At 42.7% G+C, this 19,259-nt stretch overlaps 1 protein-coding gene across 1 annotated transcript in view; it reads left to right on the forward strand.

The window, feature by feature from the left end:
* LOC123351888 (protein mono-ADP-ribosyltransferase PARP12-like) overlaps positions 1–19,259 on the forward strand; it is a 42,796-nt gene that overhangs the window by 12,285 nt on the left and 11,252 nt on the right. The window contains exons 2-7 of the mRNA XM_044991572.1: positions 685–820; positions 2,163–2,427; positions 8,762–8,863; positions 13,622–13,745; positions 15,390–15,567; positions 16,099–16,219. Of these exons, the coding sequence (XP_044847507.1) occupies positions 685–820; positions 2,163–2,427; positions 8,762–8,863; positions 13,622–13,745; positions 15,390–15,567; positions 16,099–16,219 (926 nt within the window). The remainder of the gene's footprint in view (positions 1–684; positions 821–2,162; positions 2,428–8,761; positions 8,864–13,621; positions 13,746–15,389; positions 15,568–16,098; positions 16,220–19,259) is intronic.

Consider the following 19,259-nt stretch of genomic DNA (forward strand, 5'->3'; position numbering starts at 1 on the left):
AGGGGTAGGCTGATTTTCAGTAGCACTCTCACTGCCCGGGTCCTGGCCACCAGTCTGGGGGGCTCTGCATTTTAATGAAGCTTCTTAAACATTTTAAAAATCTTATTGACTTTACATACAATAGTTTATAATATATAACTAAACTTTTATAGAAAGAGACTTCTAAAAATGTTAAAATGTATTACTGGCACGCAAAACCTTAAATTAGAGTGAATAAATGAAGACTCAGCACACCACTTCTGAAAGGTTGCCGATCCCTGGACTAATGCATCATACAAATAATCATTTATGTACCGATTCTAAATATTTTATGCTGCTTAAGTTTATTAGTGTATTTGTGGTAGGAGAGCTAGAAATATAAACCATTATTCCTGCTTTTTCATCATGGAGTGTAACTGCCATGTAATCTGGGGGGCATAGGTACCAGTGTTGTTGTGCTGCTGTAATTACTGAATAACACGGAAGCAGTAAATTAGAAATGATATGATGATTGTGCCTACCAGATTACATAATAATTACTCTGGGGTTAATCATGTAATTACTCTGTAAAGAAACATGGATCTTTTTTCTGAGACTAGCTAACTTTGTGCAGTTGGTAAACTGTTAAATGTAATGTATATCCAGTAATGGAAAAACTGTGCTGGTGAAGTATCCTTCTTTATGTCTGGTTTTCTTAACTTGTAGGAAAGAATGCAAGTTTGTTCATAACTTTCAGTCAGAGCATAACCTCCGTGTCCTAAAAAGACATGGTCTTGAAAACTTAAATGATGATGAGTTGCGTCAGCTCCTGCTTCAGAATGATTCTTCGCTCTTACCTGAGGTGAGTACTACTGTAGCAATATATTATTCCCTTCACAATTAGTATCATGAAAAGAAGAAATAATGGCATTGGGTAGAACCAGGTATGGCATTGGCAAATTCTGTGGTGATGAGGTATATAGGCCCTGATCCTACAACACTGGTAATTATAGTTAACTTTATTACTGAGAGTAATTTGCTTTGTACACATTTCCTTCATAGCTCCAGCATTGCACCTCAACTGACCTGCAATGCCCCTGTTGTTCTGTTTTATTTTGTTTTGTTTTTTTTAATGGATATTGCAGATCATATTGAAGTGTATTGACAGAGCTTTATCTGAAACTGAGTCTGGAATATCAGGAGGTTTATGATTTAACACTGAAGTGTATTAGCAGAGCTAGATGGTAGAAACTAGCTTTTCATGAGACCCAGGTTCATTCAGAATAAAAAATAAAACCCAAACACACAGGACTAGTGGCTTTCAAGAAACTAGAGATGCTAATTTAATAGCTCTTGAATCTTTTAAAAATGTTCTAATGTATTTATACAATGATTTTTGTATTGACTTTCTATAAATCTTTCTGTTCTTTAGTATTTAATCATCCATAATATAAATCTGTAGTACTGGGTGTTACCTGTTCAGAAGGATTAACAAAAGAGAAACTCAAATGGTCTTGACTTGCATGACTAGAATCTACAAGGAAATTTAAATTCAAAACTCATCTTCTTAAAACACTAAAGATGAGAGATAAAGCACAGCAAAATTAGTAACCTAAAGAGTTGAGGTTCTTACAGCAACAGCAACTCAACCATGCCGAATTTATGTAAGTTAGAGTAAACTTCCATTTGCCATCATCAAAGTGGGCCCGAATGTGTTTGATGCGGATGTTTGGGTCTGCCCAAAAGCCCATTCTAAACCAGGGTTGCCCAACCAGAGCATTTCATAAGGCCCGTGGCCTGCTTCAACACAGTATACTAAAGGCTGATTCATTAGTATTTTGTCGTCATGTTTACATCATTTTACATCATTTTAGTTTACACAAGTGTGTAAATAGGTTGTTTGTATCGTATTGTTTATGTAAATACATACAAAACAAACTGAACGTAGTCATCTGTATTGATTTATATTTTAAATCTTATTAAAATATGTAGAATCTGTTTGGCCACACAAGGTTATACTTAGGTTTACATGGCCCTCCTGTGCAATAAGTTGGGCCCCACTGTTCTAAACAGTGTCCGTGGTGCAGAAAAACCCATATAAATTTCTTCATGGCTTTTGTTTTTGTTTTGAGTGTATATGAACAAGAAAGTGGCCAAAATATATTACTTGCACTAGAGTTGTTTGGTTTTTTTCTCTTTCCCAGGTATGCATGCATTATAACAAAGGCGATGGACTCTATGGGTCTTGTACCTTCAAGAAGATCTGCACCAAACTCCATATGTGCCAGTACTACTTGCAGGGAGAGTGTAGATTTGGCAGTAGTTGCAAGCGATCACATAACATTTTAAATCTGGAGTGTTCTGAAAAACTGGAGAGGCGGGGAATGTGCCCGAACCTGATTGCCAAACTGCCCTCTATCTTCAGGAACATGTATGACATCAAAAATGGCACCTCTTCACCATGCAAAGGTAAAACATTTTATCCTTTTTAAAACATTAGGGAAGGAGGGGACAGTGAGCCTAGCATTAGCACAGATCTCTGCTAGATAGGGGAAACTGAAATTGAGACTTAGCTCTAGTTCTTTTTAGGGGTTGCCAATTCTGGTTGGATGTATTCCTGGAGGTTTCATCACATGACATAATCTTTAATTCCTGGAGACTCCAGGACAATCTTGGGGGGTTGGCAACCCTGCCACCAGGTGAGGTACCTTCTCTCTCTTTATAAACATCCCCCTATTCAAATTTGAGGCACTGATAGGATTCCGAAGGATAAAACGATTGCCATGATGCAAGACCCTTGATCCTGGGGCAGAATGATCTTCTTCAGGGAGTAAGGACCATCACAAACCTCACCACTTTCCACTCCAAGTGCAAGGTGAATTTCTTTGACCTTTCCTTCTCTAACATAAACACAGAGTAACAGGTATATGTATATATTAAACAAAAATGAAAAAGACACACAGTGCCAAAACAAGACGCTCCACTGCATGTGCTTCTCTCCCTGGGGAGAAGATGAGAGAACAAACAACATGGGATAGAAGTGTAGTCACATTGCTTAATGCTTTATGGTAGGCGCTCAGATACTGTGGTGATGAGTGTGGTATTAAAAACCTCTATAGGATAGAAAAGTAGGACTGGAAATGGGAAGAAAGGGATTCTTTATTATAGTTCTAGTGGAAGTGGGTTAAGCAGAGAGAGAACACATTTAGGGAAGGGCAAGCTGTGTGTGTGTGTCAGAGAGAGAAATATTTTATATACTTCTCCACCTTTTTCTTATCTAGGGTGTCTAGCATGAGAAGCCATGGAAAGCAGTGTCCTAATTGCTTCTAATAGCTTTAATGTTTTCTGTTCCTTTTCCACTTAAAGTTTTAAACTATGCTAAATTAATTAAAGGACTGCAGAATAGAAAAACCATATATGCCTGCCTCCTGATCACTCAGCTCTCTTGTGTACCTTTGGAACCATAGCAGTTCTAAATTGTAGACTCTGTGTTAAAAGGTGGCAAGGTGAATAGGTGTCTGGGATACCCACATAACTTGTGTGTTTTGAAACAATGAGGCTGTTACGCCACTGGTTGGGGTGATGTAGATATCTTTCTTAGTAAGCCAAGCAAGTCTGACTCATGATATTCTGTAACTGATCTAAGAACTGATGAAGTCTGGTGGCTGGAGAAGGAGACTAGGAGGCAAGCTTCCTGGGTTCTGTTTCCAGATGTGCCATTGACTCTGTGCCCTGGTCTACACTGCGTGGTTAGGTTGAATTTAGCTGTGTTAGGTTGATTTTATAAGCAATGCGTCTACACAACCAACCCTGTTCCGTCGATCTAAAGGGCTCTTAAAACTGACTGCTGTACTTCTCCCCGGCGAGGGGAGTAGCGCTAAAATCGACCTTGCTGGGTCGAATTTGGGGTAGTGCATACGCAATCCGACGGTATTGGCCTCTGGGAGCTATCCCAGCGTGCTCCAGTGTGACAGCTCTGGACAGCACTTTCCACTCGGATGCACTAGCCAGGTATATAGGAAAAGCCTGAGGAAATTTTGAATTTCATTTCGTGTTTGGTCAGCGTGGCGAGCTCAGCAGCACAGGTGACCATGCAGTCCCAGAATTGCAAACGAGCTCCAGCATGGACCGAACGGGAGACACTGGATCTGATCGCTGTATGGGGAGAAGAATCTGTGCAGGCCAAACCCTGATCAAAAAGAAGAAATGTTAACATATATGCGAAAATTCCACAGGGCATGGTGGAGAGAGGCTACAAAAGGGACACACAGCAGTGCCGCATGAAAGTTAATGAGCTCAGGCAAGCCTACCAAAAGACAAAGGAGGCAAACAGTCACTCCGGGCCAGAGCCCCATACATGCCACTTCTTTCTATGATCAGCTGCATGGCATTCTAGGGGGGGACCCCTCCACTGTTCATGGACACCAGCAAGGGGGGAGTCTCACGCAACAGGGAGGAGGATTTTGTGGAGGAGGAGGAGAATGCACAGCAGGCAAGCGGAGAATCTGTTCTCCCTGGCAGCCAGGACCTTTTCATCACCCTGGAGCCAATGCCCTCCCAAGGCGGGTTCCCGGACCCTGAAGCCAGAGAAGGCACCTCTGGTGAGTGCACATTTGTAACTACAGTACAGGGTTTAAAAGCAATGGTGTTTAATGTTTCATTTGCGTTGAAGACTTGGGATGCATTCACGGCCAGTACAGCTACTGGAAAAATCTGTTATCGTGTCTGGGGATGGAGCGGGAATCCTCCAGGAACATCTCCATGAAGCTCTCCTGGAGGTACTCTGAAAGCCTTTGCAGAAGGTTTCTAGGGAGGGCTGCCTTATTTCATCCTCCACGGTAGGACACTTGACCACGCCAAGCCAGTAGCAAGTAGTCTGGAATCACTGCAGCACAAAGCACGGCAGCGAATGGTCCTGGGTTTTGGTCGCATTCAAGCAACATTCAGTCTGTATCTTTCTGTGTTAGAGTGATATCATTCATGGTCACCTGGTTGAAATAGGGGAATTTTTGTAAGGGTACAGTAAAAGGACCTCGTTCATGCTGGGCTGTTTGCGCGTGGCTAAAAGAGATCATCCCAGAGAATAGCCACATGGTGGAGTGGGAGGGAGGGGTGTGCTGCACATCCACCCGAAAACCGCAGCCCCTCCTTTTAAATGGCAAACCCAACCAGCATTGCTTGCTATGGGAAAGGAGGGCGCTGCAGTTTGAAACCATTTCCACATGTTACGAAGGCAGAAGAAACCAACTCCACGTACCCTTTGGTTTATCATGGCTGCCTGGAAACCGAATTCTGTTGCCCAGCCATGTGTGCTGGCAGGTGCTCAATATAAAAGGCAAAATGTGACCTTGTACCTAAAGCACATGTGCTGTCTGCTGTGAATGGCTTGATTCACTGTGAAAAGGTCTCACATTTCTGAGGAAAAAAAGGATCTTCTTAAATTCTATTCTCCCTTTTTATCCCTCTGGAGGTGCAAATGTTTCTATGCTCCCCCTATCATCTCCTGCGAGGTTATCGCAGATTAGAACGCAAAAAAAAATGCACTCATGATGACATGTTTTCTGAGCTTATGAGTCCTCCCGCACTGATAGGGCACAGCTGAATGCATGAAGGCATACAGTGACAGAGGCCAGGAAAGCATTAAGTTAGCACAATGAGCAGGGGCAGGAGGCGATGCTGAGGCTAATGGGGGAGCAAACAGACATGCTCAGGCATCTGGTGGAGCTGCAAGAAAGGCAACAAGAGCACAGACCATTGCTGCATCCACTGTATAGTTGCCTGTCCTCTTCCCCAAGTTCCATATCCTCCTCACCCAGACGCCCAAGAATGCGGGGGGAGGCTCCGGCACCCAGCCACTCCACTCCAGAGGATGGCCCAAGCAACAGAAGGCTGTCACTCAAACAGTTTTGATTTGTAGTGTGGCTACAATAAGGAATGTGGCCTTGTCCTTCCTTCCTTCCTACCCCACCCCACCCCACTCCACCCCACCCGGGCTACCTTGTCAGTTATCTCCTTTTTTTTTTTTTATTTAATAAAGAAAGAATGCATGGTTTCAAAACAATAGTGACTTCATTTCCTTTGCCAGCTGTGATCGAAGAGGGGAGAGTGGTTGGCTTACAGGGAATTAAAATCAACAAAGGGGGTGGGTTTGCATCAAGGACAGACACACACAACTGTCACACCATAGCCTGGCCAGTCATGAAACTGGTTTTCAAAGCCTCTTTGATGCACAGCGCGCCTAGCTGTGCTCTTCTAATCGCCCTGGTGTCTGGCTGCTCAAAATAGTCTGCCAGGTGATTTGCCTCAACCTCTCACCCTGCCATAAACATCTCCCCCTTACTCTCACAGATATTATGGAGCACACAGCAAGTAGCAATAGCAATGGGAATATTGGTTGTGCTGATGTCTAATATAGTCAGCAAACGGCACCAGCGAGCTTTTTAACGTCCAAAGGCACATTCTACCACCATTTTGCACTTGCTCAGTCTATAGTTGAACTGCTCCTTACTACTTTCCAGGCTGCCTGTGTATGGCTTCATGAGCCATGGGAGCGAGGGGTAGGCTGGGTCTCCAAGAATAATTATTGGGATTTCAACATCTCCAACAGTAATTTTCTGGTCTGGGAAGTAAGTCCCTTCTTGCAGCTGCTCAAACAGCCCAGAGTTCCTAAAGATGCGAGCATCATGCACCTTTCCCGGCCATCCCACGTTGATGTCGGTGAAACGTCCCTTGTGATCCACCAGTGCTTGCAGCACCATTGAGACATACCCCTTGTGGTTTACAAACTGGTTGGCAAGGTGGTCCGGTGCCAAGATAGGGATATGCATTCCGTCTATTGCCCCACCACAGTTAAGGAACCCCATTGCAGCAAAGCCATCCACTATGACCTGCACATTTCCCAGAGTCACTACCCTTGATAGCAGAAGGTTAGTGATTGCCTTGGCTCCTTGGATCACAGCAGTCCCCACAGTAGATTTGCCCACTCCAAATTGATTCCCGACTGACTGGTAGCAGTCGGGCGTTGCAAGCTTCCACAGGGCTATTGCCACTCGCTTCTCAACTGTCAGGGCAGCTCTCGTATTGGTATTCCTGCACTTCAGCGTGGGGGAAAGCAACTCACAAATTTCCAGGGAAGTAGCCTTATGCATGCAAAAGTTTTCACAGCCACTGAGAATCATCCCATACCTGCAACACTATGTGGTCCCACCAGTCTGTGTTTGTTTGCCAGGCTCAGAATCGGTGTTCCACTGTATTGACCTGCCCCACTGCTTTCAGGAACGTCTATGTCCATGTCCTTCTCACAGTCGTCCTCGTGCTGGTGGCTCCTAGCCAGTTTCTGCACATACTGCAGGATAATGCGCAAGGTGTTTACTCTGCTCACAACAGCAGCGGTGAGCTGGCGGGCTCTATGCTTGCCATGCTATGGCGTCTGCCCGGGTAGCCCGGGTAACCCAGGAAAAAAGGCGCAAAATGATTGTCTGCCGTTGCTTTCACGGAGGGAGGGGCGACTGACGACATGTACCCAAAACCACCCCCGACAGTGTTTTTGCCCCATCGGGCATTGGGAGCTTAACCCAGAATTCCAATGGGCAACAGAGACTGCGGGGACTGTGGGATAGCTACCCACAGTGCACTGCTCTGTGAGTTGATGCTAGCCATGGTATTGAGGATGCACTCCGCCAACTTAATGCGCTTAGTGGGGACACACACAATCGACTGTATAAAATCGATTTCTAAAGATCGACTTCTCTAAAATCGACCTAATTTCGTAGTGTAGACATACCCTCTGTGTAACATTAGTCAAGTCATTTAATATCTCTCTGCCTTCATTTCACTGTCTGTTTTGATTCTGTTCCTTTATTTTTACAATACACCTAAAAACTGAATTCAAGAAACTAAATAGAGACCCAGAAGTCAAATTCAGAGGTGACGGGTAAGGCTAAGACTTAGTCATGGGTATTTTTGGTAAAAATCATGGGCAATAAATAAAAATTCACGGTCTGTGATCTGTCCATGACTTTTACCAAAAATACTCCTGACTAAATCTCTACTTCTGGGGCCCTGCTGCTCTGGGCACGCCCCAGGACTGCTGCTTGGGTGGTCCGTGGGACCAGCCACACTGGCTGCTGCTCAGGCGGTCCCTGGAGCCAGCTGGCCCTGGAGACCACTGGAGCAGGTGACCCCGTGTCGCTCCAGCAGCAGCTGGTGTGGCCAGCCCTGGGGACCACCGGAACAGGTGGTCCCAGGGCCAGCTGCTTGGGCGACCCTGAAGTCAGCTGCACCAGCCGCTGCAGAAGTCATGGGGCACATGGAAAGTCATGGAATCAGTGACCTCCATGAAAGAATCGCAGCCTTAGTGATAGGTAAATGTATCTAAGTTACATCTGTAAGGGACTCTAAGTTAGGTGTCATTTACATGCTCAGGATCTAAAAATGTAAGTTGGACCAAATTAGGGACTGTCTATACTACAAAACAAAACACAGGCTTATGTAATTGGACTAATGGCTTGGCCAAAATGACAAAGGCTTTAGTTTTGTTATGTAACATAGTTAAACCCCATCTATGCTATAAAATATGAGTATGTTATGACTTTTGTTATATGTCGTAACTATATGCCTGAATCTATTTTTGTAGTGGGGAGACTTCAACTTCAGTCGTCTTGGAATTGGATCAGAGTCGTGTAGTTACAAAGTCTCTTCATGTGTGTCTTCTCTAAACATAAGTGTATCTTTTAGGAGAACTTGTTGAAACTGAGCATACAAAAGCTATTTATAAATGATAATTCTGTTTCTCCCTTTGTAGCGAGAAGAGACAGTCTTAGTCAGGGATCCCAGAATGCAAATAATAATGAAGAATTAGATGAGATCTGCTTGTACTACATAAGGAAAAGTTGTAGCTTTCAAGGTAAGTCATCATGATACTAGCAAGTCGCATTCATTTTTCCTTTATCTTAAAACGTATGGGTGTGGTTTTTGTTTTTAATTAGTCACCAAATATTCCTATGGTATATCCTGTATAATGATTTTACTCAGTAAATATGGCTGGAAGCTGGTCTTCACTTCCTAATAAGACCTTTTCCCTTTCTCCCAACCGTCCCTAGTCTGTACGCTTTGCCCACAAGGCCATTGTTGCTATTCTCTTCCTCCATCTACAAAAGGCTGAAATTGCACTGCTCCATGAATTCGTGACCCTTTTTCCTTTGTCATCTATGCAGCCTTCATTTGGTTTCTAGTATTGGTCTTTTTTTTTTTCTTTCTTCCCTTTACTTACACTAGGCACAGAAAGAATCTCTGAGAACATCAGTTTGAGCAATCCCACATTGATTCTCTTTCCAGATCCCTAAAGTTGCCCTTGATTCTGTTGACTCTCCCTTGATATATGTCACTGTTACAACTGGGAGTCTATGTGACAGTTCCTCTACCTTCTGCCATATACCCTTTCTGTTGTCGTATTGCTTCTTCTGGTAACCATAAAACACCATGCAGTACTTTCCGTCACAGATGGTGTTGGCAACAGTCTTACCTTAGTAGATTTTAGATTTAGTAGTAATCAGACCCATCTAGTAGGTACCCAAGAGTTCTGAAGACTCTTAAGTATGAAGTGTAGTCTCATTTTTAAAAAAGCTACTGTTCCAGAGGATTGAAAGATAGCAAATGTATCTATATTTCAGAAAAGATGCTAGGCGTGATATGTGGAATTACAGACCAATAAGTGTTATATCTGTACCTGGCAAACTGGTTGAAATGATCATTAAAAAATAGATGACTAAAACACCTGTTGGATCATTATATGCTAATACGTTTTCCGCAAAGGAAAATGGTATCTCACTAATCTAGTAGAATTCTTTGAATGTGTCAGATAACTCCTATATTCACTGGCGGGCAATTTTTTTTAGATGTTCAAAAAGGCCTTTGACAAAGTCCCTCACAAAACACTACTAAAGAAGCAAAATTGTCATGGGGTGAGAGGCAAAGTATTGCCATGGATCAAAAACTAGTTAGGTGTTAGAAAACGGAGTATGATTAAATAGTCGGCTTTCATCCTTGCCAGAGGTTAACACTGAGATACCTCAAGTTTATGTACTGGGTACAGAATTTAATATATTTATGAATGCTCTGGAAAAGGGAGTAAAGTAGCAGAATTTGCATGACACAAATTGTTTAGGCCCGGTCTACACTACATGGCTAGGTCAACGTAAGCTGCCTTGTGTCAACCTAGGGGTGGAAATGTCTACACTTAAATTTGGCTCCCTCTGATGTAAGTGCCTCTCTACACCAATTTAGGAACACCTCCCAAATGGCATAGAATCATGGTTAGTGTAATTAGCCTGACGCAGTGTCAGTTTAGACATTGTGTTGATTATGTTGACTGTTACTGGCTTTCACACAATGCCCTTACAGTACAATCAATACAAGTGCTCCTGGTGAGAATGCACACCACCAATACAAGGAGCCAAGTGCGCACGCACACACGCAATATAACTGTGGTGGTTGTATGCTGGCATAAGTTAGGTCGAAATAATTATGTAGTGTAGACATGGCCTTAGATTCGTCAAGATGAGGAGGGATTGAGGAACTTCAGAGAGACCTAACTGAGCTAGGTCAATGGATGATGAGGTGGCAATTAAAGTTCAGTGTCGATAAATGAAAGTTAATGCATGTTGGAGGGAAAACTTTTAAACTACTAGCATACCTTTCAAGGTTCTGAATTAACTGTATTAGCTCTGGGTAGGAACCCGGGTGTCACTGTAGACAGCTCAGTGTAGATCTCTTTGGTTGATGCACAGCTGCAATCAGAAAACAAACAACGTTAAGATGGAATGGAGAATAGCACAGGAACATTATAATGCCTCATATCAATTGTGTGGCCTCATCTGGAATACTGTGTATAGTATTGGTCATCCAATCTGAAAAAAAAAGATACAGGAGAGGCATGGGAAAACTTTCATGAAGAGTGACTGAAAAGATTGAATGTCCTTTTCTTAAAGAGGTGACATGATAAAAATATATAAAATTAGCAAACAGTACAGACTAGTGTTAGTATGGTCAAGAAAAGGTAGATAGGGAGTCTTGTGTTCTCCCTGTCACATAATACAAGAACAAAGAGATTTTTAATGAAATTAAAAAGTGGCAAAACTGATGAAAAGAAATATTTTTCCACAGTGTGTAATTACACTATGAAACTCGTTGCTACAGAAAGTTGTTGAGGCCAGGAGCATAGCAAGAGTCAAAAAGGGATTGGACATTTATATGGATAACAAGAGTATCCAGAGTTGTCATGATTAATGCTAATACATTTTGGAAGGGATATTAAACCTCATGTTTCAGGGATTATGCAGTCTCTGATTATATCTCACTCTAATATCTAATAATGTGGTGGTGGTGGTGGTGTGGGGAGGAAGCATATTATCCCATATCTGCCTACTGCAGGTTTCTTACCCCTTCCTTTGAACCACTGGTACTGGACACTGTCAGAGACTGGATACTAGATTAGATGGAATGTAGGAATTACTGTACTGTACAAATCTGTTACCCTAAGTCACTATAAGATAGTCTTGCTCCCTTTCAGTACTTGTCTCTTTAAGGCTGTTTGAGCTGTTGTCTGACCCCAGTCTTCTCTCACTTTGAGCATCCTCCAGCTTGTCAGGGTGAAGTAGCTGTTGCTGCTATCTATGTGTGGTTGCATGTCTCCTTCCCTTTTTCGATTCCTCATTGCCAGGTTCACCTTTCATCCTTTTCCCTGCTCATGGTCTCAGCCTGCTTCTTCTCTGCTGATTGTGGCTCTTTTCATAATTTTGTACAGTGTGCTTTCTTTGACTTCAGCTGCTGTTCAAGGTCCTCTGCCTCTTGCTCTAGAATGAAAAACAGCTTGAACTTTGTGCATACAGACCTTTTTTTTTTTTTTTTTTGTCTTTCCTCTTTCCTGGTGAGGGGTTTTATGTTAACTGAGCAGCTGTGCATATCTACACTTCTTAATATGAACTCTGTCTCAGTCACAAAATGCCTATATTGTCAAGAACAGGTGTTCTCAAACTGGGGGTGGGACCCTTCAGGGGGTCGCGAGCTGTCAGCCTCCACCCCAAACCCTGCTTTGCCTCCAGCATTAATAATATATAAATATATAAAAAAGTGTTTTTAATTTATGGGGGGGGTCACATTCAGAGGCTTGCTACATGAAAGGGGTCACCAGTACAAAAGTTTGAGAACCACTGGTCAAGAGGGACAGTGGTAGCTGGCCTGCAGTGGCTTGAATGTGAGTGCAGTCTGGGGCTGACTACGTAGAAGCAGGGAACAAACCACAAACTAGTTGTGAGTTTGATACTTAGATTTCACCAACCATGTATCAAGTGTGAACTCCTCAGGCACTAAAACAGCCTTAATATGGAGTCACAGACAGTCTTCCTAGGTACTCTAATCTGTCTTGTCAACCAGGTGAGCTTATCTTTGTGATAGATGGTCCCTTACATCAGAAATCACAATAATATTCAGGTTACTCCCAGTCCGAAAGGACTAGTCACTTACTCCAGGGTCAGTTTCACCAGAGAACTCAAACCAATGACGCTTGTAGCTAATCTGTAATAAATTATCTAAAGACTTATTAACTAGGAAAAGGAAATAAGAGAGTAATTTACAAGGTTAAAGCAGATAAAGATAATTACACAAATGAATTACAACCTTAGGTTCCAAAAGGTGATAGAAACTCCTTGTAATATTCATGCTTTGTATGTCATTTAGGGCTAACCCAGGCTAAGCAGCTGGAGAGCCCTTGCTTATGCTTACAAATCCAAACAGAATAGAGATACCGTTTCTTCTTGTTAGGGACTTTTCTTACTTTTCCACCCAGAGTTCAAGCTGATGGGATGAGTACATGCTTGCAACTCCTCCTCATGAGGTGGGGGGAGGAATGCAATTAACAGAGTCTTTGTTTCACAATGGCTCATTTGGTTTCAATGGGTTTTCTTGGTGGGCAGGTTCTAACACCTTCTGTAGAAAGCCAGCATTTTACATTCATTAATGTTTCTTTTCTGTTTGATGACTGACTGACTGACTTAGACAATTAAGTATTTGCATTGCAGTCCTCTGTAATGTCACCTTATAACATGGGGTACAGATGTTTGGCAAGAGCTGGCACCTGGTCTGCCAGCATTACAGTGGTAAAGAGGACTGGACTGTTTGAACAGCATCAGCGTTGGGAGTGACAGATATTAACTCTGGGAATCTAACTGGGTCTCCCACTCTCATTGCCATTGTTAATAAGACCACCAGTGTGATCTATTTGGCTGGAAAAAATATTTATTTAATCCATTGTGGGGATTTGAGTTCATAGTAACACATTATCTTATAGCTTTAAAGCAAACACATATCCATCATCATCATCACCACCACAATTACATCCTTAATAGTAGCTTTTAAACACAAGCAAAGAATGTAATGGGACTAGAGGAGGGGATCTGTCTTGGTCACAGCTGAATCACTTTGGATGGCCAGTGTATGGAAGCTTTCGTTGAGATGTCTGCTGTACCTATTCAGTAGGTGGACACTTTCTAGTGCTGTGTTCCTGGCACCTTCACAAGCATTAGATTCCAATAAACATGCCCAGAAAAATCATCTGGTGGTAGTCTATAGAACTAATACAGCTTCATTTCATTTTTACCTTTTTTAGATAAGTGTATCAGAGTTCATTTTCATTTGCCATATAGATGGCAGATCTTGGAAGGTGCCCTGTGGAAGGACTTGAAGGATATGGAGAAAATTGAAAAGGCATATTGTGACCCCAGTAATAACAGGTATAAATTGTTAGTAATTTACTAATATTTGTGGCTTTCCTTCTGAAAGTGAAATACTGATCTAGATCCTTAGCTCTCATAGTTGACGCAGCTCCATTAAAGCCAATACCTACACTGCTTCATTTTATTTAGTGAATCAATGGGATTTAGATGACTTACACCAGCTAAGGGATCTAGCCCCCTGGTTGTTCTTTGTAGCCTGGGATCCATCTTGGGCGTTTATGGGTTATGCTATAGAGCTGAGTGGCTAGCTCACTTGTTTGTTTTTTCTGCACTATTGCACAAATGGATTATTTACAATGGAGATGGTGGGAAAACTTTTGAAGAAAATAATTTAGACTAAAATATTCTTGAAAATTTGTCCTGTTTTGACTAGCTCTTGTCCTGATTCATCCCTGCCTTTATTACAGAGTGCATCTCCTTTACCATTGTAGTATCATATTGAGGTAGTGCATGGCTCTTCACTCATTCCAGCGAGGCGTCCTTGCAGTAGGAGACGTGGGTGGAGTAGGCTGAGAGAGAGAGAAGAGCTGAGGGGCATAGGTAGCAATTGCAAAGGTGGGAATAACTTCAGAAAGCTTTGGAATTGCTATGGTAGTGCAAAGAAGATATTGGAGGAGACTCATACTAGGGACGTAAATATTGTTTAAAAAGTTAACCGGTTAACCGAGGTCACTCTGGCCGGTGTGAGGCGGCTGGGGCTGGGGTCGCTCCGGCTGGCGCAGGGCTGAGGGTTAACGGTTAAGGTCCATTAACAGTAAGCCTAGTGCTAACCAGTTAACCTTTTACATCCCCAACTCATATCAATATATGATATAATGTACTGGAATATGTATATGGGCCACTTACTTCAAAAGTTCTCACATTCCACTTAGTGTGTTTGTAATGGTCTCAGCTTCTAATGGCTCATGGCCTGAAGAAAGGACAGCAGTACTGCTGCTGCTAACAGCCAAGAGATTCTCTTGCATCTGTAGCGATGATGAGCTTTTGGAAGAAACTGTTGAAGGTCTGTTTCCCAGGTTGCATGTCTGTGGCTAGTTGCCACTAAGCACTGGAAATTGTAAAGAGAGGATTGGAGCAGCTGATGAACAGATCTGTTGATTAGCCCATGCTTATGTTGGATCAAAGCCTATTCAAAGCCTGACTTAAGCTATAAGTGAAAATGAGTTTTGAGGGTCTGATCCATTAATTCATATTGCAAAAACATTGCAATATCAACAGTCTTCTGTTCCTGCTTTAGAGAGATCAAAAGGCAAGAGGTGATCCAGGTCAGAATATAAGGAATTAGCAGAAGTGTGTGTGACATTTACACATGCCCATTTTATATCTGACTCAAGACCACAGTGGTCATGACAAGCAAAGAAGTTATGATTTCATATAGATTTACAATATTATGTCTTAAACTTCGGCACCATATACAATACAAAATAATACACATGTATGGGCAGTGTGAGGGATGAATAGTGATTGTGGTAGGAATCATGACTTTGCACTTCACCCTTGGGGGCACTTACATTACTTTGACAGTGGGCATAATATTTTGCATTATTTTTATGGATCTCTGACTCAGAAGTTGTAAGTACGCTCAATTGACTGATGCTAACTTTTTTTTTTTTTTTTAAACCCTTTGGCCCTCTCACACAGGTTTTCATATAGTGGCTTGCAGTATATATCTTTTCAGAACATGACCTATGGCTCTGCCAAAGTTAGGCGCCTCTCCACAGCATCGTCTGTGACCAAACCCCCTCACTTCATTCTTACAACAGATTGGCTCTGGTACTGGAAGGACGAATATGGTGTGTGGCGTGAATATGGAACAGAAGTAAGTGTGTAGATGAAAGGCAGCTGCTCAACCCTATTGCATTAAATCTGTGGAAACTATTGGATGGTACATGGGCTGTCTTTTTTTATTTGAATAGTCTATTGATCAAATTTGGGCTCAGAGGATTTGTAATGGGATATGGAGACTTTAACTTTTAGGTTCAGTGGCTCAGATACAGGAGCAGTCAGTGGCGACCGAAAGTCATTACTGACTGACATCTGTTCAGTGCGTTATCTGAAATAGGTGACAGGTATTTCCACCTGTTTTCATTGCTTGAAATATAACCTTCTCTTTCCTTCAGTGTTTCTTGACATTCTGGATTCAGCAGCTCTCTCTCCCCCTCCCCATTCCCATCTCCATCTTGGGAGTTGGGGAAGTTTCTCTGTCTAGCTGGTGGTGGATGGCCTTTATTTTAAAGGGCAGTAGCACACAGGCCTGTAAGTCCACAGCTGCCACAGATCAGATACATTATACTTTCTCATTTGAAGAAGATTAAGAAAAATCTTTCTTCTTTTGGTTCTGACCTGACAGGATGATGATCATGATGCTTCCACTGTATGCAGCAGTGACCTGGAGCAGGCTTATCTAGCAAAAGTGTCTCCAACGTTGCAGTTCAAAGCTGGAAGACATGAATATGAACTCAACTTTAAAGGTATGCTGAGGGTGGGGTCTGGGGGGGTTCTTCCTTTCAGATATGTTGTGTAAACTATGTTAGTAGAGGAGAAGTTAAGATATTAATCTTACTTTGTGGTGTTCAAAGGAAAAGGGAATCCATTAAAGCTCTCAAGACAAGAGCTAGTCACCCTGAATTAAACTCATGTGCCTATTCAGACTGAATTTTTTGCATTGTTTTTTGATGTTAACAGTGTGCGAGAATCACGGAAGAATCTGTAAACCAGCTCCCAACTTCCTTTGAATAACAGGTTAACAGCTAGAAGAGGAATACTTAAGCAAAGCTTGCTTTTCTTTAGCCACTTTTAAAGAAGCCTGAAAACTAGCTTAGTCTTTTCTCATGGATTTCTCATTCTGGTTATGGCAAGTAATGAGTCCTAAGGAATAGACTGCAAACCAGTTTCCAGGTTCTGTCAATACTGGTTTAAGGAGAAGAAAGCCTTTGCTTTTTTTAATTTGTAAATCTTAAACACTATTTACATATTGCTCCCACCACTGTTAAATCATTATTAGGCAGGCTGGGCACTGCTTAATCTCTTCCATGTGGCTCGTTCTCTGTTAATGTCACAAATGTCCTTTTCCAGCCAGACAGCCACCCCCAGAATTGGGCTTAAACTAAGGTGTTGTGTTTTTTTGTTTTTGTTTTGTTTTTGTTTTTTATAAACCATGCATCCATTTCCTAGTTAAAGATGGGTTTGGCATAGTGTCCAGATAGTCGTTACTCAGTATTTTAGCAAGAGGTTATTGTGGAACCATTGCCACAAATAATAAACTTCCTCCTCTGCTGCTTTCTCCAGGAATCTAGTTTGAGGTGGGAAGAGAGTCTTACACAATCTGGCCTTGAGAATCTCTGTTGCAGGGCAAAGGACAGAAGCCATGGCTTCATGCCGATTCTGGCCTGTTCCAGAGGCTAGCATGACATCCAGAATAAATTAGAGCAACCTCAAGGCCTACCCTAACTTAAAGTAGCTTTCCCACAGCCTCCCACAGGCTGCTCTATAATCCAGAAGAGCTGGAGTGTAGGTTGCTAGCAAGCAGAGTGGCGACACCATGGCTCTGTCTGCCTGGGAAGAATGAAGTAGTGGGTTAACCATGTCAGGACTTAAAGCAGCATTTCCAAGGTGACTGGATACTCAAACTTGAAGCTAAGACTACTAATTAATTATCCCCTTTTATGAGAATTTACTCCCCTTCCCACCTCTTCCCCAGACCTGCTATCCATACACTTGGAGAAGCACAAACCTCCTGGACTGGTCATCTGGCTTCACTCAGACTCGCTAGTACTAGTATATGTCTTGATTCTCTGCTACCGTTGCCTTCTACCCAGAAAAAGAGGCAGAAGGGAAACATTAACTTCCTACTGGAAGTTATGCTGGACCTCAGTTTATACACCTGTAAGCAGCGTGGAGTTCCCATCCTGCTCTGAAGAGAGTATAAAAGTCCTACCTAAACCCCTTTCTGGTAACTTATACAGTGTAAACTTCACCCTGAGCTTACTCCCCACGCTTAGCAATTCTAGGGGTTTTCCCTGCAGAGCCTCTTTCTCTCTCTCTTTCCCTGAAAGAGAGACCACTGGTTGTGGGGATGATTGTATCCATTTGCTGGTATGACTTGACAACAGTTGCAGTACACGGTCAGGTAGGGTACAAGCTCCTGATAAGAGGATGACTCTGGAAAACCATGCATCCTTATGCAGATACCAGAGGGAAACTTTATCACTGTGCTGTTCCTGGCACCAGCAGGTGGACAAAGGGGAGGTGGCTTACAGCTCCCTGTATTAGGTTCAGCTGGGGCTTGGTCTAGGGTAGACCTCAGGCCTGTTCTAACTTGTGTCCCTCTGCTAATGTGGTGGGCAGAATTGCTGGATTATAAATTCCACAGCCTCATTACCTCTTCCCTGAAATGCCTCCTTTCTCTTCCTGGATTGCCTCCTGCACTGGGAAAGGGGTGTGTGTGGGGGGGTGAATTTGTTGTCTAGTCATAAAGCTTTGCTAGTTCTGGGTCTTGTATCATCAGACCATTCTTCATTCAGGAAGTGAAGGCAGAGAACTGTAAGCCAAAAATTAAAATTTTGATCAAGATTGGAAACGCAACTGAAACTTTCTACTGAAAATAAATAATTAGAATAAAAAATTGGGAGCTATGACAACCCTTTTAAAAAGTCACTTTATTGTTGGTAAGCACGATGCAGAATGGATGCAGTTTTCCTTTAAAACCGTTTATTAGAAAGTATTCTCATTCTTGCAAGTATCATGAGAAAATTACTTGGCTTGTAGAGGCCTTATGTGTGTATTCTTAGTGTGCTAACAGCGTTGGATGAAAGCCAGTTACCTCTGCAAGAAATTAAGCTATTGTAGGTCAGTTCCTTAGAAATACTAGAGCAGTGGTCCCCAACCTTTTTCGTCTGATGGGCGCCAGATGACGAGCCACGGAGGACCGTGATGGCAGACGAGCATCCGCCGAAATTCTGCCAACAAGCAGCAACGTCAATAGGTGTCGCCGCCAAAATGCCGCTGACAAGTAGCGTCATCCAGAGGCGTCACCGCCGAAATACTGCCTCTGGATGACGCAGCTTGTTGGCGGCTTTCTGGCGGATGCTCGTCCGCCGGCCAGTACGCAGGTGCATCGCGTTGGGAACCCCTGTACTAGAGTAACCAATGAGTGTTGTTCCTTCAATCCAGCTCTTTATTTTTGTAAACAAATACAGCCATCTTTGTCAGGACAGCCTGAATGGTATAACATTCTGGCTTATTGTCCAAAAGCCAGGTTTCAGTTTTTATTTTTATTTAAAAATCTAGGAGACTGGATTTTTTTTGGTTTTGTTCAGGGACAGTAAATGCGATACAAAGGCCTTGTATACACATACAATTTAGGTTAACACAGCTGCATTGCTCAGAGTCTGAAAAATCCACACACCTGGGAGCCATAACTATGCTGACTTAACCCCAAGTGTAGCTGCAGCTAGATTGACAGAAGAATGTTACCATCACTCAAGGAGGTCATGTTCCTGCAGCAATGGG

Source organism: Mauremys mutica, chromosome 1, assembly GCF_020497125.1.
Source record: "Mauremys mutica isolate MM-2020 ecotype Southern chromosome 1, ASM2049712v1, whole genome shotgun sequence".
Classification (NCBI taxonomy): Eukaryota; Metazoa; Chordata; order Testudines; family Geoemydidae; genus Mauremys; species Mauremys mutica.